The sequence below is a fragment of the Scyliorhinus torazame genome, chromosome 12 (assembly GCF_047496885.1).
Source record: "Scyliorhinus torazame isolate Kashiwa2021f chromosome 12, sScyTor2.1, whole genome shotgun sequence".
NCBI classification, from domain to species: Eukaryota; Metazoa; Chordata; class Chondrichthyes; order Carcharhiniformes; family Scyliorhinidae; genus Scyliorhinus; species Scyliorhinus torazame.
The window spans coordinates 219,628,906-219,648,998 of NC_092718.1; the positions used below are offsets into that span (position 1 = coordinate 219,628,906).

Below are 20,093 nucleotides of genomic sequence, written 5' to 3' on the forward strand. Positions count from 1 at the left end.
GACAGTGTGTGTGAGAGAGAAATCTCAGGGGTGAGGGCAGTGTGTGAGAGAGAGAGAAATCTCAGGGGTGAGGGACAGTGTGTGAGAGAGACAGAGAGAAATCTCAGGGGTGAGGGACAGTGTGTGAGAGAGACCGAGAAATCTCAGGGGTGAGGGACAGTGTGTGAGAGAGACAGAGAGAAATCTCAGGGGTGAGGGACAGTGTGTGTGTGAGAGAGAGAGAGAAATCTCAGGGGTGAGGGACAGTGTGTGTGTGTGAGAGAGTACTCTCAGGGGTGAGGGACAGTGTGTGTGAGAGAGGGAAATCTCAGGGGTGAGGGACAGTGTGTGTGAGAGAGAAATCTCGGGTGAGGGACAGTGTGTGTGTGTGTGTGAGAGAGAAATTTCAGGGGTGAGGGATAGTTTGTGTGTGAGAGAGAAATCTCAGGGGTTAGGGACAGTGTGTGTGAGAGAGAAATCTCAGGGGTGAGGGACAGTGTGTGAGAGAGACAGAGAGAAATCTTAGGGGTGAGGGACAGTGTGTGAGAGAGACAGAGAGAAATCTCAGGGGTGAGGGACAGTGTGTTTGAGTGAGAGAGAAATCTCAGGGGTGAGGGACAGACTGAGAGAGAGAGAAATCTCAGGGGTGAGGGACAGTGTGTGAGAGAGAGAGAAATCTCAGGGGTGAGGGACAGTGTGTGAGAGAGACAGAGAGAAATCTCAGGGGTGAGGGACAGTGTGTGAGAGAGACCGAGAAATTTCAGGGGTGAGGGACAGTGTGTGAGAGTGAGAGAGAAATCTTAGGGGTGAGGGACAGACTGAGAGAGAGAGAAATCTCAGGGGTGAGGGACAGTGTGTGAGAGAGAGAGAAATCTCAGGGGTGAGGGACAGTGTGTGTGTGTGTGTGAGAGAGAGAGAAATCTCAGGGGTGAGGGACAGTGTGTGTGTGTGAGAGAGAAATCTCAGGGGTGAGGGACAGTGTGTGTGAGAGAGAGAAATCTCAGGGGTGAGGGACAGTGTGTGTGTGTGTGAGAGAGAGAGAAATCTCAGGGGTGAGGGACAGTGTGTGTGTGTGAGAGAGAAATCTCAGGGGTGAGTGACAGACTGAGAGAGAGAGAAATCTCAGGGGTGAGGGACAGTGTGTGTGTGTGAGAGAGAAATCTCAGGGGTGAGGGACAGTGTGTGTGTGTGTGTGTGTGTGTGTGAGAGAGAGAGAGAAATCTCAGGGGTGAGGGACAGACTGAGAGAGAGAGAAATCTCAGGGGTGAGGGACAGTGTGTGAGAGAGAGAGAAATCTCAGGGGTGAGGGACAGACTGAGAGAGAGAAATCTCAGGGGTGAGGGACAGTGTGTGAGAGAGAGAGAAATCTCAGGGGTGAGGGACAGTGTGTGTGAGAGCGAAATTTCAGGGGTGAGGGACAGTGTGTGTGAGAGAGAGAAATCTCAGTGGTGAGGACAGTGTGTGTGTGAGAGAGAAATCTCAGGGGTGAGGGACAGTGTGTGAGAGAGACAGAGAGAAATCTCAGGGGTGAGGGACAGTGTGTGAGAGAGAGAGAAATCTCAGGGGTGAGGGACAGTGTGTGAGAGGTGAGGGACAGTGTGTGAGAGAGACAGAGAGAAATCTCTAGGGTGAGGGACAATGTGTGAGAGAGAGCGAAATCTCAGGGGTGAGGGACAGTGTGTGTGAGAGAGAGAAATCTCAGGGGTGAGGGACAGTGTGTGAGAGAGAGAGAAATCTTAGGGGTGAGGGACAGTGTGTGTGAGAGAGAGAAATCTCAGGGGTTAGGGACAGTGTGTGTGAGAGAGAAATCTCAGGGGTGAGGGCAGTGTGTGAGAGAGAGAGAAATCTCAGGGGTGAGGGACAGTGTGTGAGAGAGACAGAGAGAAATCTCAGGGGTGAGGGACAGTGTGTGTGTGAGAGAGAGAGAGAAATCTCAGGGGTGAGGGACAGTGTGTGTGTGTGAGAGAGTACTCTCAGGGGTGAGGGACAGTGTGTGTGAGAGAGGGAAATCTCAGGGGTGAGGGACAGTGTGTGTGAGAGAGAAATCTCGGGTGAGGGACAGTGTGTGTGTGTGTGTGAGAGAGAAATTTCAGGGGTGAGGGACAGTTTGTGTGTGAGAGAGAAATCTCAGGGGTTAGGGACAGTGTGTGTGAGAGAGAAATCTCAGGGGTGAGGGACAGTGTGTGAGAGAGACAGAGAGAAATCTTAGGGGTGAGGGACAGTGTGTGAGAGAGACAGAGAGAAATCTCAGGGGTGAGGGACAGTGTGTGTGTGTGTGAGAGAGAAATCTCAGGGGTGAGTGACAGACTGAGAGAGAGAGAAATCTCAGGGGTGAGGGACAGTGTGTTTGAGTGAGAGAGAAATCTCAGGGGTGAGGGACAGACTGAGAGAGAGAGAAATCTCAGGGGTGAGGGACAGTGTGTGAGAGAGAGAGAAATCTCAGGGGTGAGGGACAGTGTGTGAGAGAGACAGAGAGAAATCTCAGGGGTGAGGGACAGTGTGTGAGAGAGACCGAGAAATTTCAGGGGTGAGGGACAGTGTGTGAGAGAGACAGAGAGAAATCTCAGTGGTGAGGGACAGTGTGTGTGAGTGAGAGAGAAATCTTAGGGGTGAGGGACAGGCTGAGAGAGAGAGAAATCTCAGGGGTGAGGGACAGTGTGTGAGAGAGAGAGAAATCTCAGGGGTGAGGGACAGTGTGTGTGTGTGTGAGAGAGAGAGAGAAATCTCAGGGGTGAGGGACAGTGTGTGTGTGTGAGAGAGAAATCTCAGGGGTGAGGGACAGTGTGTGTGAGAGAGAGAAATCTCAGGGGTGAGGGACAGTGTGTGTGTGTGTGAGAGAGAGAGAAATCTCAGGGGTGAGGGACAGTGTGTGTGTGTGAGAGAGAGAGAAATCTCAGGGGTGAGGGACAGAGTGTGTGTGTGAGAGAGAAATCTCAGGGGTGAGGGACAGTGTGTGTGAGAGAGAGAAATCTCAGGGGTGAGGGACAGTGTGTGTGTGTGAGAGAGAGAGAAATCTCAGGGGTGAGGGACAGTGTGTGTGAGAGGGAGAAATCTCAGGGGTGAGGGACAGTGTGTGTGAGAGGGAGAAATCTCAGGGGTGAGGGACAGTGTGTGTGAGAGGGAGAAATCTCAGGGGTGAGGGACAGTGTGTGAGAGAGAGAGAAATCTCAGGGGTGAGGGAAAGTGTGTGTGTGAGAGAGAAATCTCAGGGGTGAGGGACAGTGTGTGTGTGTGAGAGAGAGAGAAATCTCAGGGGTGAGGGACAGTGTGTGTGAGAGCGAAATTTCAGGGGTGAGGGACAGTGTGTGTGAGAGAGAGAGAAATCTCAGGGGTGAGGGACAGTGTGTGTGAGAGCGAAATTTCAGGGGTGAGGGACAGTGTGTGTGCGAGGGAGAGAAATCTCAGGGGTGAGGGACAGTGTGTGTGTGAGAGAGAGAAATCTCAGGGGTGAGGGACAGTGTGTGTGTGTGTGAGAGAGAGAAATTTCAGGGGTGAGGGACAGTGTGTGTGAGAGAGAGAGAAATTTCAGGGGTGAGGGACAGTGTGTGTGTGTGAGAGAGAGAGAGAAATCTCAGGGGTGAGGGACAGTGTGTGTGTGTGAGAGAGAGAGAGAGCGAAGTATCGGATGAGCCGGGAGTGCAGGGGGCGAAAGAGGCCGGTATTCTGGCCTGTGCGTCCCTGGTAGCCCAGCGGAGGATTCTGCTACCGTGGAAGGGTGCGAGGCCCCCGAGCGTGGAAGCCTGGATCAGCGACATGGCAGGGTTCATTAAATTGGAGAGGGTAAAATTTGCCTTAAGAGGATCTGTGCAAGGGTTCTTCAGGCGGTGGCAACCGTTCCTTGACTTTCTAGCGGAGCGTTAGGAGGTGGTCAGCAGCAACAGCACCCGGGGGGGTGGGTACTTTGTGTTTACTACTGTGTTTATTATCGTTTAATGGGGGCTTGTATGTTGGGGGAATACGTGACATAGCTATCAGGGGCGAAATTCTCCAGAAACGGCGCGATGTCCGCCGACTGGCGCCCAAAACGGCGCAAATCAGTCGGGCATCGCGCCGCCCCAAAGGTGCGGAATGCTCCGCATCTTTGGGGGCCGAACCCCGACCTTAAGGGGCTAGGCCGGCGCCGGACGAATTTCCGCCCCGCCAGCTGGCGGAAAAGGCCTTTGGTGACCCGCCAGCCGGCGCGGAAATGACATCTCCGGGCGGCGCATGCGCGGGAGCGTCAGCGGCCGCTGACGGCATTCCCGCGCATGCACAGTGGAGGGAGTCTCTTCCGCCTCCGCCATGGTGGAGACCGTGGTGAAGGCGGAAGGAAAAGAGTGCCCCCACGGCACAGGCCCGCCCGCGGATCGGTGGGCCCCGATCGCAGGCCAGGCCACCGTGGGGGCACCCCCCGGGGCCAGATCGCCACCCCCCCCCAGGACCCCGGAGCACGCCCGCACCGCCTTGTCCCGCCAGTAAGGTAGGTGGTTTAATCTCCGCCGGCGGGACAGGCATTTTAGCGGCGGGACTTCGGCCCATTCGGGCCGGAGAATCGCGGGGGGGGCCCGCCAACCGGCGGGGGGTCGGAGAATCTCGCCCCTGATGTTTATTTAGGTGTTCTTTGTTTTTTCTTATTTGTGTAAGGGGGAGGGGGGGATTTGTTGAAAATATGTAAAAATTTGAAATAAAATATATTTTTTTAAAAGAAGAGAGAGAAATCTCAGGGGTGAGGGACAGTGTGTGTGAGAGAGAAATCTCAGGGGTGAGGGACAGTGTGTGTGAGAGAGAGATATCTCAGGGGTGAGGGACAGAGTGTGTGAGAGAGAGAAATCTCGGGTGAGGGACAGAGTGTGTGTGAGAGAGAAATCTCAGGGGTGAGGGACAGTGTGTGAGAGAGAAGTCTCAGGGGTGAGGGACAGAGTGTGTGAGAGAGAAATCTCAGGGGTGAGGGACAGTGTGTGAGAGAGAGAGAAATCTCAGGGGTGAGGGACAGTGTGTGTGAGAGAGAGAGAGAGAGAGAAATCTCAGGGGTGAGGGACAGTGTGTGAGAGAGAAATCTCAGGGGTGAGGGACAGAGTGTGTGTGTGAGAGAGAAATCTCAGGGGTGAGGGACAGTGTGTGAGAGAGAGAAATCTCAGGGGTGAGGGACAGTGTGTGAGAGAGAAGTCTCAGGGGTGAGGGACAGAGTGTGTGAGAGAGAAATCTCAGGGGTGAGGGACAGTGTGTGAGAGAGAAATCTCAGGGGTGAGGGACAGTGTGTGAGAGAGAAATCTCAGGGGTGAGGGACAGTGTGTGTGAGAGAGAAATCTCAGGGGTGAGGGACAGTGTGTGAGAGAGAGAAATCTCAGGGGTGAGGGACAGTGTGTGTGAGAGAGAAATCTCAGGGGTGAGGGACAGTGTGTGAGAGAGAGAGAAATCTCAGGGGTGAGGGACAATGTGTGTGAGAGAGAAATCTCAGGGGTGAGGGACAGTGTGTGTGAGAGAGAGAGAAATCTCAGGGGTGAGGGACAGTGTGTGAGAGAGAGAGAAATCTCAGGGGTGAGGGACAGTGTGTGTGAGAGAAATCTCAGGGGTGAGGGACAGTGTGTGTGAGAGAGAAATCTCAGGGGTGAGGGACAGTGTGTGTGAGAGAGAGAGAAATCTCAGGGGTGAGGGACAGTGTGTGTGAGAGAGAGAAATCTCAGGGGTGAGGGACAGTGTGTGAGAGAGAGAGAGAAATCTCAGGGGTGAGGGACAGTGTGTGTGAGAGAGAAATCTCAGGGGTGAGGGACAGTGTGTGTGAGAGAGAAATCTCAGGGGTGAGGGACAGTGTGTGAGAGAGAGAGAAATCTCAGGGGTGAGGGACAGTGTGTGTGAGAGAGGGAGAGAAATCTCAGGGGTGAGGGACAGTGTGTGTGAGAGAGGGAGAGAAATCTCAGGGGTGAGGGACAGTGTGGGCAAAGTGAGGGGAAGGTTTTCTCTGAATGTTTGTTGCGATTTGCAAAGTGCTGAACATGGAACATACAGTGCAGAAGGAGGCCAATCGGCCCATCGAGTCTCCACCGACCCACTCAAGCCCCCACTTCCACCCTATCCCTGTAACCCAACAACCCCTCCTAACCTTTTTGGTCACTAAGGGTAATTTATCACGGCCAATCCACCTAACCTGCACGTCTTTGGACTGTGGGAGGAAACCGGAGCACCCGGAGGAAACCCACGCAGACACGGGGAGAACGTGCAGACTCCGCACAGACAGTGACCCAGCCGGGAATCGAACCTGGGACCCTGGTGCAGTGAAGCCACAGTGCTAGCCACAGTGCTAGCGTGCTGCCCGAAGGCTGACGGAGCTGGAGGTTGGATTGGGTCTATGTGTTTCAGCCAGTATGTTCCAGATCAAGTCTGTCCAGGGGGGTCTGTGTCTGCACAGTGTTGGTCTGGAACATACTGGCTGCATCATCAGCTGACAGATCACTGGTTCTCTCCCCCCCCCCCCCCCCCCCCCCCCCGATCTCTCTTTGCCCCAAGGTGAGGTAAATGCCCAGTGGGGGAGTGATTGGGGAAATCTGGATCCCCCCTGTTCCCTTCCAGCTCCACTGGGAACATGTCAGGTCTCCAGGAAGCTGCATCACCAGATATTATTCCCCGAAAGAAATCTCAACAATTCACAGGTGGAGGGAACAATCATTGTTCCAGTTTCTCCCATGGACAATCTGTTCCTCAGACTGACCACTCGCTCTCTGAAATATTGAGCCGAATCTTTCTCGGCTATTTCCCAGAAGGGTCATGCGGAGGGGAGGGGGGCAGGGGGCGATCGGGGCAAAGCTGGGAAGGAGTCAGTTCTTACAGGGAGGGGTTAGAATGGGGAAGAGAACCCCGGGGAGAGTGGCCATCGACAGAGAGGTTGGGGGGGGTGAAGGCGTCTCTGGTCTGTTGCAGACTCTGCTGGAGATTGGTCACTCTGATTGGTCAAGACCTCCATTATCAATGTCTAGGCAGGTTGAATGCACTCTGTTGCCCTGGTCCCCTCATTTCCTGTTCTCACAGATCTGCCCAGATTCTCCTCAATAACCTCCTGTCTCTGGTGATCTATGTCCAGAAAGAGTGGTCATTCTGTGACAAATGCAGGACTTTAGATATATTGGATTGTAAACGTTTTGGCAATTTAAGGGTTAAAAGCCTGGGTTAGAGTGTGTTTGACTGCAGTAGTAAGAATCTACTTTTGCAAGATCAGAAAGCCTTTAGGAGCCGGAGGGGAAATTGACCATTGTAAAAGCCTGGGCTAACGCACTGTTGTTTGACCAGGGGGAGTCCCTGAGGAGTTAATGTGTTTTCAGCTTGGGGAGATGATGTCAGTGCTGGGTGGAGCTGTGGGGCGGGATTCTCCGTTGCCTGACACCAATATCATAATCGGCGATTGGAGAATCCCTGTTTACGACCGAATCGGGGGCGGCACCTGTTTTCGGATGTTCCGCCCCCTCCATAATGGCGTCATCGAGGAATTCGCCACACGGTGTTGCGGCGGCGTCAGGACGTTACCTGAACGCCCACCCCCAGTGTGCCGCGTTCCCGACGGCGCAGGATATGTGTGCTCTCAGTTTTCGTGAAGCTGGTGTGGCGGCGGCAGACTGTGTCCGGCGGTGGCACAGTTGGGCGGGAGCCGTGCTGCTGGCCGGGGGGGGGGGGGCTACATCGCGGGCTGGGGGGATAGGTGGGAGGTGGCCCTGGGGTGGCGAGGGGCTGCCAAGGGGGCACTATCTAGCAGGTGGGGTCCGCGCACGGCCCACGCCATGTTGTACCGCACAACAGCTAAAGGTGGTTGGCTTGTGTATGCGCGGCCACGGACCCGGCAATTCTCCGACCGTTTATTTCGTGAAGGCCGTGTGTTTTATGTCACTTTTATGTGGCACGGCTGCTAGCCCCTCACCGGTCGGAGATTGGGTGCTGGGTCCTCGCTGACAGACATAGCCTCAAAATCAATCCAGCCGAAGGTATCCAGATATTGTGGGAAAGAGTTGGAGTTGAGTTCTGACCTGACTTTTAACACTGAGTCCACAAGAAAAATCTTTTACTCTCTCAGGAGGATGGTTAATAAAAGATTAACGGTATTTAAAGCAGTGCAGACTTGTCTGAGGCCATGGGGGGAGCTGAAACAAACCAGTTGAAGCAGCATTTTGAAGACATCCAGCCAAATCTGTTCCGGAAACAACTATTATTCTGAGCTATTGGGACGGAGGATGGAATGAGAGCTGTAGCGATTTCCTTTCTTGTTGTTTAATTGGGAATAGAGATAGAATTAAGGATGTTGTATTAAGTGTGTTGTATTTAGTGTATTGAGTAGTATTGTTTCAGGGGTTTTCAGATATTTCTGGGTGTGATGTTAAAGAGTTTAATATTGTGTTAATAATAGTTTCATTTTAAAAATTCCAAATCTTGGTGCGAATTATTCTTTCCTCACAGCCTTTCAAAATAAACTGAAAATTGGGGGGTTCGTTTCAGTATCCCAGCCACTGTTGGGGTCTGGTCTGGGATCATAATTCTCTTCTGTGTCCTTGGGTGTGAGTGGCTCTGTCAGGGCAGCTAGTTGCCCCTGAGGGCAGTGAGCCAAGGCGGGGTTGGGGTAACCCGGAAGTGAGACCAGGTTCTGGTTGTTCTCCTTCCACAAAGTACGTCAGTGACCACTTTTCCAACAATCGCTCAGTTTCTATGATCAAATTTCTATTCTTTGGGATTAAAACCCCCTCTTATCGAATTCACCGCTGAGTCAAAGGGATTGAAACTACAAGCTGTGAACGGATTGTCCAGTGTAACAACCAGCCCCAGTGACCCAACTGACTGCCTGCCACTGATTGGCCTGATCCACCAATAGGAGGGGAGGGCTGGGAACAAGAGACAATTCTTTTCCGTGGGTGGAGGGTCTGGAGCCCAAACAAAGGGTGAATCTTGCAGAGTGACTCCACTGATTCCAACTTAACCCCCGTTTCATCATCAATTCCATGGGTCAGGAGGGGAGGGGGGGGGGGGGGAGGGTGTGGGCCGGGGGGGGGGGAGGGAGTGGGCCAGGGGGGAGGGAGTGGGCCGGGGGGGAGTGGGGGGGGGGGAGGGAGTAGGCCGGGGGGGGGGGGAGTGGGCCGGGGGGGAGGGAGTGGGCCAGGGGGGACGGAGTGGGCCGGGGGGAAGTGGGGGGGGGGGAGGGAGTAGGCCGGGGGGGGGGGGGGGGGGAGTGGGCCGGGGGGGAGGGAGTGGGCCAGTGGGGACGGAGTGGGCCGGGGGGAAGTGGGGGGGGGGGGGGGGGGGAGTGGGCCGGGGGGGAGGGAGTGGGCCGGGGGGGGGGGGGGGGAGGGAGTGGGCCGGGGGGGAGGGGGGAGGGAGTGGGCCGGGGGGGAGGGAGTGGGCCAGGAGGGAGTGGGCCGGGTAGGGGGCGGCAGGGAGTGGGCCGGGGGGGAGGGAGTGGGCCGGGGGGAGGGAGTGGGCCAGAAGGGAGTGGGCTGGGGGGGAGGGAGTGGGCCGGGAGGGAGTGGGCCGGGAAAGGGGGGGGGGGGGGGAGTGGGCCGGGAGGGAGTGGGCCGGGAGGGAGTGGGCCGGGAGGGAGTGGGCCGGGAAAGGGGGGGGGGGGGGAGTGGGCCGGGAGGGAGTGGGCCGGGAGGGAGTGGGCCGGGAGGGAGTGGGCCGGGGGGGCGTGGGCCAGGGGGGAGGGAGTGGGCCGGGAGGGAGTGGGCCAGGAGGGAGGGAGTGGGCCCACACACACATTACACTCCCCACACACACATTACACTCCCCACACACACTCATCCCAGCCGCACACACACATTACACTCCCCACACACACTCATCCCAGCCGCACACACACATTACACTCCCCACACACACTCATCCCAGCCGCACACACACATTACATTCTCCGCACACACTCATCCCAGTCGCACACACACATTACACTCTCCACACACACTCATCCCAGCCGCACACACACATTACACTCCCCACACACACTCATCCCAGCCGCACACACACATTACACTCCCCACACACACTCATCCCAGCCGCACACACACATTACACTCCCCACACACACTCATCCCAGCCGCACACACACATTACACTCCCACACACACTCATCCCAGCCGCACTCACACATTACACTCCCCACACACACTCATCCCAGCCGCACACACACATTACACTCCCCACACACACTCATCCCAGCCGCACACACACATTACACTCCCCACACACACTCATCCCAGCCGCACACACACATTACACTCCCCACACACACTCATCCAGCCGCACTCACACATTACACTCCCCACACACACTCATCCCAGCCGCACACACACATTACACTCCCCACACACACTCATCCAGCCGCACACACACATTACACTCCCCACACACACTCATCCCAGCCGCACACACACATTACACTCCCCGCACACACACATTACACTCCCCACACACACTCATCCCAGCCGCACACACACACTACACTCCCCACACACACTCGCCCCAACCGCACACACACATTACACTCCCGACACACACACATCCCAGCCGCACACACACACTACACTCCCCACACGCACTCTCCCAGCCGCACACACACACTACACTCCCCACACACACTCGCCCCAGCCGCACACACACAATTACACTCCCCACACACACTCAACCCAGCCGCACACACACATTACACTCCCCACACGCACTCCCCCCAGCCGCACACACACATTACACTCCCCACACACACTCATCCCAGCCGCACACACACATTACACTCCCCACCCACACCATCCCAGCCGCGCACACACATTACACTCCCCACACACACTCATCCCAGCCGCACACACACATTACACTCCCCACACACACTCATCCCAGCCGCACACACACATTACACTCCCCACACACACTCATCCCAGCCGCACACACACATTACACTCTCCACACACACTCATATCAGCCGCACACACACATCCCAGCTGCACTCACACATTACATTCCCCACACACACTCATCCCAGCCGCACACACACATTACACTCCCCACCCACACTCATCCCAGCCGCACTCACACATTACACTCCCCACACTCTCATCCCAGCCGCACTCACACATTACACTCCCCACACACTCATCCCAGCCGCACTCACACATTACATTCCCCACACACACGCATCCCAGCCTCACACACACATTACACTCCCCACACACACTCATCCCAGCCGCACACACACATTACACTATCCACACACACTCATCCCAGCCGCACATACACATTACACTCCCCACACACACTCATCCCAGCCGCACACACACATTACACTCCCCACACACACTCATCCCAGCCGCACACACACATTACACTCCCCACACACACTCATCCCAGCCGCACACACACATTACACTCTCCACACACACTCATATCAGCCGCACACACACATCCCAGCCGCACTCACACATTACATTCCCCACACACACTCATCCCAGCCGCACACACACATTACACTCCCCACCCACACTCATCCCAGCCGCACTCACACATTACACTCCCCACACACACTCATCCCAGCCGCACTCACACATTACATTCCCCACACACACGCATCCCAGCCTCACACACACATTACACTCCCCACACACACTCATCCCAGCCGCACACACACATTACACTATCCACACACACTCATCCCAGCCGCACACACACATTACACTCCCCACACACACTCATCCCAGCCGCACACACACATTACACTCCCCACACACACTCATCCCAGCCGCACACACACATTACACTCTCCACACACACTCATCCCAGCCGCACACACACATCCCAGCCGCACTCACACATTACATTCCCCACACACACTCATCCCAGCCGCACACACACATTACACTCCCCACACACACTCATCCCAGCCGCACACACACATTACACTCCCCACCCACACTCATCCCAGCCGCACTCACACATTACACTCCCCACACACACTCATCCCAGCCGCACTCACACATTACATTCCCCACACACACGCATCCCAGCCTCACACACACATTACACTCCCCACACACACTCATCCCAGCCGCACACACACATTACACTATCCACACACACTCATCCCAGCCGCACACACACATTACACTCCCCACACACACTCATCCCAGCCGCACACACACATTACACTCCCCACACACACTCATCCCAGCCGCACACACACATTACACTCTCCACACACACTCATCCCAGCCGCACACACACATCCCAGCCGCACTCACACATTACATTCCCCACACACACTCATATCAGCCACACACACTCATATCAGCCGCACACACACATCCCAGCCGCACTCACACATTACATTCCCCACACACACTCATCCCAGCCGCACACACACATTACACTCCCCACACACACTCATCCCAGCCGCACACACACATTACACTCCCCACACACACTCATCCCAGCCAACAGGGTGGCACTGGTTGTGCTGGAGCGCGCCCGCACAGCTGATGGGTCGGCTGGGACATGAGGACACTTGGGGGAGTGCCTGGGGGAGAGGGGGGGACACACACCCATATGACCCGTGTCTCTAAGTTCACAGTGAGCAGTGAGTGGAGTGCGCAACACCCCGCCCCCACTGCCACCTACTGGCCACTCTCTTCCCCCGCCCCCCCGGCCCTGGCAGAAGCACCCCCACCCAACGCCATGACTGTCCGCACACTATTGCGATGGTGGAGACTTCCCGTACAATGGCCATGCGCTCTCTCACCAGCGCAAACAACAGGGGGCTACACGGGAGACCCATGCCTCGTTCCACCCGGGCAGCTGAAAATATCCCGAGTTCACCTCATTCGTACAACTCGCCTTCAGTTCCTCGTATAACAATTTGACCCACGCCACAAATTCAGGCCCAATCCCAAACTTTCCAACTCTGCACACAAATAGCTCCACTCGACATAGTCAAACGCCTTCACTGCATCCAACGTCTCAAGCTCCCACCCCCCACCCCTTCTGATGGGGCGAGCACCACATTTAACAAGCGCCGCACATTCGAGGACAACCGAGCCTACAGTTCCATTCTACTGACCAAGAGTTCCAGAATGGGATTTTCCGCGTACTTTCCATCAACCTCCCAGATTTCATCCACCAGCCACCGCCGCTTCCCTCTTGCCTCCCTATCCCGTGATCTCGCCCCTCACCAACCCTTCAGCGCCTCCCGAACCACCGACGGTGAGATCTCCCCATTCTTATTGAACCCCAAATAATCATCAATCCCCTTCCCCAACCTCGCACAAAACGAAATCAGATCCGCGAGCTGCCCCACACCCAACCTCCACGTCGGCCTCTTGTGCCGACCTCCTCTCCAGGACCATACTCTCCAGGAGCGGAGCATGATCCGAAACGACAATCGCTGAGTATTCCGCTTTCCTCACCTCCCACAACACTGACCTCCTCGTAATAAAGAAGTCAATCCCTGAGTACACATTATGAACAGGTGAGAAACAGAAATAGTCTCTACCCCTGAGTGTAAGACCCACCACGTGTCTGCTCCCCCATCTCCTTCAGAAATGCTGCTAACACCACCGCCCCTCCCCCGCGGGGTCACCGAGCGAGCGCGGTCAACCGACACCATCCCAATTCGGGGCATACACACCAACCAATACCACCACTCACCCCTCCAAAGCACCCGTTACTATAATGTATCTGCCCCCCTGATCCGCCACCATCTCCATCTGAAACCTCACTCTCTTACCCACTAGTACCGCTAGCCCCCTTCCAGGCCCTACCGTCAAAGCCCAAATGGAACACCTGACTCACCCAAGCCTTCCGAAGCCTAGCCTGGTCCTTCACCCTCAGGTGGATCTCCTGCAACGTCACCACGTCGCTTCTCAAGCTCTTCAAATTCAAGAAAAGTCTCGCCCGCTTCACCGGTCCTCCCAACCCCCACACGTTTCATGTTAACATTCGGACTTGGGGTCTCTCAACCCTCCCCCTCTCCCTCCTTTCACTCATGAACATGGCCCCTGGCCTCACGCCACGAGTGAGCCAAGGCCCTACCCCTAGTCCCGTCAGCCTGCTACACCTCCCTCCCCCCTTTCCAAAACCCCCCAATCACTTCCTCTCAAAACCACTTCTCTCTGCACATTCCCCCATTCACACCTCCCATCAAAACCAGTCCACATAGACTCGGCCGACCGCGGGCCCTCCCGTTCACCAGGCAACTCCAGTTTGCGAGCGAGGTGGCCCTGACAGAACCCCCTCCCGTCCCCACATACCGAGTACAAAACCAACAGAAGCCCCCCCGCCCCCCATACCCAGCCCTTCTAAACCAGCCAAACATGCTAAACCCCAAATAAAAAAGGGGAAAAAACTCCAACACGTTATCCCGGTGTCCCCAAACCATAACCTCCCAACCACAGCATACGAAAACAAAGTCCAAACTCAGTTCAATCCCAATCCTTCGGCCTAGCAAAGGTCTCTGCCTCCTCCGCCATCTCAACTTCGCCGGCTAGACCATCCCGAACAGCACATTACTCTTGTAGAGCGCTGCCTTTGCCCTGTTAAAGACCACCTGTTACATCTTGGTATATACGAATACCACAGCCTTCCCACCTCGTCTTTCGATTCTGCTTGGCCCATCCCAGCACCTTCTTCACCTGGTAGCTGTGGTAACGAACCATCACAACTCTCGGTCGATGATTCACCTTTGGCTTTGGCTGGAATGACCGATGAGCCCTATCCAGCTCGAGGGAGGTGTTCCCCTCCCCCAACAACTCGGCCAACATCTCGGTGAAGTACTTCATCGGCCTCTGGCCCTCCAGCCCCCCCCGAGCAGACCCGCGATCCACAGATTCTGTCACCGTGAGGTGTTCTCCGGGTCTTCCACTGCGCCTCACAACCCCTTATTGCTCTCCACCTTCCGCAGCTCCTCTCCCATCGAGGCGAGCTGGTCGCTGTGCTGCGATAATGCCTCCTCCCCTTCAACACCGCTCCTTTGCTCCCGCATCGCCGCCGCCGCCTTTCCCAGAGCCTCCTTTATCGGGCTGCTCAAAATGCTCCGCAAACTGCCGCTTGAACCTCACCGCCATCACCTTGGCCAGCGTGTCCACCATAATGGCCGCAGCCCCACCCGGCGAGCTTGCTCCCGCCATCTCTCCTCCCACAGAACTCCGCACCAAACACGAGCTCACAGGCGGAATAGCGCTCGTTCCTTTCCGTCCCGTATTCCTCCGTTGGGTTTTCAACATCCTCTGAATACCAAAACTTTACTTGAGACTGTTCAGATATAAGATTTCCCCCCAAATCTGGGTTAAAAGGGCCAAAAAAACAAAAGCGAATAAGGAACAAAGAAAAGTACAGCACAGGAACAGGCCCTTCGGCCCTCCAAGCCCGTGCCGACCATGCTGCCCGTCTAAACTAAAATCTTCTACACTTCCGGGGGTCCGTATCCCTCTATTCCCATCCTATTCATGTATTTATCAAGATGCCCCTTAAATGTCACTATCGTCCCTGCTTCCACCACCTCCTCCGGTAGCGAGTTCCAGGCACCCACTACCCTCTGCGTAAAAAACTTGCCTCGTACATCTACTCTAAACCTTGCCCCTCTCACCTTAAACCTATGCCCCCTAGTAATTGACCCCTCTACCCTGGGGAAAAGCCTCTGACTATACACTCTGTCTCATCATATTTTGTAGACCTCTATCAGGCCGCCCCTCAACTTCCGGGATCGTTCCAGTGAGAACAAACCGAGTTTATTCAACCGCTCCTCATAGCTAATGCACCTAATGCTCTAGCAGGAGCGACCCAACACGTGACCTCCACCTGCATGTCTCCGCCAGAATTCCCCAGTGAAGAATCTGGCACCTTCATCAGTAAAATTAGCCGGGGGCGGGGGGGTGAGAAGGCAATGTGGATATTTCCTTCTCAAAGTGGGGAGGGTGGTGGTAGAAATGGCTGTCTTGTGGTGAATGTATAATTACTGATAATTCGCCAGTGCCCTGTGTTATGTTATTAACCCTGTGGGCTCGACCTATGGGCCATTGTGTGGCTTCACCCACAGGGGGATATGTCGGGGCATGTACGGGCTCCGCCCATGGCTCCACCCCCTTTACAGGAAGTATAAGAGCTGCTGACCTGCGGGGCCGCCTTCAGTGTTGTACCGGTCGCAGGCAGGCTCAGTTCTAAGCTGAGTAAAACCACGGTTTACTTCTCCACGTGTCTTCGAGTGAATTGATGGTCGCATCACTTATAAAATCATGAGAAATGAGTGACTGTTACGGAAATAGCTCCCTTTCTCTCGGAGAGGTCCTACAATAGGCTGCCTTGCTGACACAGGACAGTGCAGGCCTCAACTCTCTCAAGGACATGGCTCCAGCACAGGTTCCAGTACATTCATTCCTGAATGCTGATAAGGTGGGATTTAGTGACCTGTTTGTTACTAGACCAAAATGTCTGAGTAAATGTTTAACAGGATGTTCCACCAAACAATAAGCCCAAGTTCATTTCATGGACGTCAGATAGAATTCTTTAAAACAATCATGCAATGGAATGTGGGCATTACTGGCCAGACCAGCATTTATTGCCCATCCCTAATTGCCCCTTGAGAAGGAGGTGGGTGTGCTGCCTTCTTGAACCGCTGCAGCCCATATGGTGTAGGTACGCCCACTGTGCTGTTAGGGAGGGAGTTCCAGGATGTTGACCCAGTGACAGTGAAGGAACGGCCGATATATTTCCATGTCGGGGTGGTGAGTGACTTGGAGGGGGACCTGTGTGTCTGCTGCCCTTGTCCTTCTAGGTGGCAGAGACTGCGGGTTTGGAAGGTGCAGTTGATGGAGGGTTGTACATGCTAAACTCTGCTGTCACTGTGTGTGTCGGTGATGGAGGGAGCGTCATCGTAATGTGGACAAAGCCCCCAGCGCGCTGGTGTGTATTGGGGGGACAATGCACAGCCTCCCAGTGTTACCTGGTGGCTGGGACTTTCGAGGCTTCAGAGAGATCGGAGAGGCACCGGGAGGCCGGGAAATCAGCAGAGGCTTGCAGGGGTGGGGGGGCCCATTACCACCTCACTGCTGCTGCCCAGGGTGGGGGGGGCCCATTACCACCTCACTGCCGCTGCCCAGGGTGGGGGGGCCCATTACCACCTCACTGCCGCTGCCCAGGGTGGGGGGGCCCATTACCACCTCACTGCCGCTGCCATTCTCCCAGTGACCGGTGGCTCTCCCACCCAGAAACCAGTTGAAGCGATAAATGACCAATTAAGAGTCTCTTGCTGCCATATTTGACCAGAGGTGGTGGTGGTGGTGGTGGTGGTGGGGTGGGGGTAGGAGGGGGGGGTCCCTCTGCCATATGGGGAGACCCCCCTGACGAACTCTGACAGGGGCCTCCCTGCAGAGTCATGGGGGGGGGGGGGGTCCTGCTGGATTGGGCACTCTGGGGGGGTCTCTATATTGGGTGCTCGGGCGGGTGAGCCTTCCGTATTGGGTGCTCTGGGTGGGGGTCCCTCCAGATTGGGCGCTGTGGGGGGCGTCTCTCCGGATTGGGCGTTGTGGGGGGGGTCTCTCCGGATTGGGCGCTGTGGGGGGGGTCTCTCCGGATTGGGCGCTGTGGGGGGGTCTCTCCGGACTGGGCGCTGGGGGGGGTCTCTCTGGATTGGGTGCTGTGGGGGGGTCTCTCCGGACTGGGCGCTGGGGGGTCTCTCTGGATTGGGTGCTGTGGGGGGGTCTCTCCGGATTGGGTGCTGTGGGGGGGTCCCGCTGTGTTGGGCGCTGTGGGGGGGGTCTCTCCGGATTGGGCGCTGTGGGGGGGGGGTCTCTCCGGATTGGGCACTGGGGGGGTCCCGCTGTGTTGTGCGCTGTGGGGGGGTCTCTCTGGATTGGGTGCTGTGGGGGGGGGTCTCTCCGGATTGGGCGCTGTGGGGGATCTCTCCGGATTGGGTGCTCTGGGGGGGGGGTCTCCGGATTGGGTGCTGTGGGGGGTCTCTGTATTGGGTGCTTTGGGGGGGTCTCTGTATTGGGCACTCTGGGGGGGGGGAGGTCTCTCTGGATTGGGCACTGTGGAGGGGATCCCGTTGTGGGGGGTTCTCTGTGTCGTGTGCTGGGGGGTGGGTCACTGTATTGGGCGCTCTGGGGGGGGTCTCTCCGGATTGGGCGCTCTGGCGGGGGTCTCTGTATTGGGTGCTTTGGGGGGGTCTCTGTATTGGGCACTCTGGGGAGGTCTTTCTGGATTGGGCGCTGTGGGGGGGGGGGGGGGGAGGTCCCACTGTGGGGGGTTCTCTGTTGTGCGCTGGGGGGTGGGTTTCTGTATTGGGCGCTCTGGGGGGTCCTGCTGTGGGGGGGGGGGGGGGGGGCTCCTAAGCAGCCACCCCCCCCCCCCAGGTGGGAAAAGGCTGCCTCCATGGGTAACACCCCCTCCCTCACCAAGCAGACCCCTCCCCCCTCCAGCTGCACTTTGAGGAGTGGCCACCGGCGGCGCTGATGGGCTCAGTCCCTGAGGGAGGGGGGGGGGGCAAGCCGGGGGGGGGGGGCAAGCCCTTAAAGGGACAGGCTACCCTCCCGGGGGCGGGGGACGGGCTGCGCGCTGCGTGTGAAATGCGGCCCCGGCTGGGCGGGGGTGTGAGCCCCCCCCCCTCCCCTTGGGCTGGGCTGCCCTTGGCCACTGTGACGGTGGGGGAGGCTGCTGGTTAATCATAACCAGACCAGGTTAGCCTGGTCAAAGGGTCGGTCGCTGCCAGTTGAGGAGTGGTGACGTTTAGAGGAGTGATTGGGAACTTTGGAGCCAAGTGAAGGTCACTCGAGTGGACAGTTCGCAAGAAGCTCCGGCCACTGACCACCCAGCATGCTGCCCATCCTCACCCACCTCCGCAACTACAGGAACCCCTTGCTGCTGGCAGTCCCTCTGCTGATCTTCATGCCTCTCCCCATTGTTGCCCAAACCACAGTAAGTTGCAGCCCCTGCGCTCGGGGTGGGTATGAAAGGTGCTGGGTAGATGTGAGTTGTGGTTGTCTCCAGCTGGAGGTTCCTGTTGACCTGACGCGTGTTTCCCTCTCCCACAGGAAGCCTATTGTGGATTTGTCGTCCTTGTGATGGCTGTTTATTGGTGCACTGAAGTCATCCCCCTGGCTGTCACCTCCTTCCTTCCCATTTTGCTCTTCCCGATGTTTGGAATCATGGAGTCCAGAAAGGTAAGTAAAGTATTCACTCTCTGAAATTGACCATCAAACGTGGAGGAGAAACAGGATTCCATCAGAGGCTCACTGCAATCTCCATCCTTCCCCAAAACAATGAGACTCAGGTGATTCCGCTGCCAGATGATTGGTCAGACTAAAGGCCAATAACCAATAATCCAGCATGGGACTGGCCAGCCGAGTGGCTGCATTGAGGGAGTTCCAAGAGAGGATTGAGCTCAACCTGAGCCTGCTGCTAAACATGGAACTTACCAACCACCTGTTCCTCACCTCCCACTGGCCCCAGTGTGAATGGAGATCACTGACCGTAACCCACTGGTCCCAGTGAGAATGGAGATCACTGACCATAACCCACTGGTCCCAGTGTGAATGGAGATCACTGACCATAACCCACTGGTCCCAGTGTGAATGGAGATCACTGACCGTAACCCACTGGCCCCAGTGTGAATGGAGATCACTGACCGTAACCCACTGGTCCCAGTGTGAATGGAGATGACTGACCGTAACCCACTGGTCCCAGTGTGAATGGAGATCACTGACCGTAACCCACTGGTCCCAGTGTGAATGGAGATGACTGACCGTAACCCACTGGTCCCAGTGTGAATGGAGATCACTGACCGTAACCCACTGGTCCCAGTGAGAATGGAGATCACTGACCGTAACCCACTGGTCCCAGTGTGAATGGAGATCACTGACCATAACCCACTGGTCCCAGTGTGAATGGAGATCACTGACCGTAACCCACTGGCCCCAGTGTGAATGGAGATCACTGACCGTAACCCACTGGTCCCAGTGTGAATGGAGATCACTGACCGTAACCCACTGGTCCCAGTGTGAATGGAGATCACTGACCATAACCCACTGGCTCCAGTGTGAATGGAGATCACTGACCGTAACCCAGTGGTCCCAGTGTGAATGGAGATCACTGACTATAACCCACTGGCCCCAGTGTGAATGGAGACCACTGACCAT

At 56.1% G+C, this 20,093-nt stretch overlaps 1 protein-coding gene across 5 annotated transcripts in view; it reads left to right on the top strand.

Annotated features, from left to right (window-relative positions):
- The window catches only part of LOC140387004 (Na(+)/citrate cotransporter-like), a 176,107-nt gene that overhangs the window by 10,962 nt on the left and 145,052 nt on the right, over positions 1-20,093 (top strand). For 3 of the 5 annotated variants that reach the window (XM_072469980.1, XM_072469975.1, XM_072469979.1), the window contains exon 2: positions 18,990-19,118. In XM_072469980.1, coding sequence (XP_072326081.1) covers positions 18,990-19,118 — 129 coding nt within the window. Of the gene's footprint in view, positions 1-16,287; positions 16,351-18,707; positions 18,874-18,989; positions 19,119-20,093 lie in introns of those variants that run through there. The other 2 variants (XM_072469978.1, XM_072469977.1) reach the window with 2 other exon arrangements.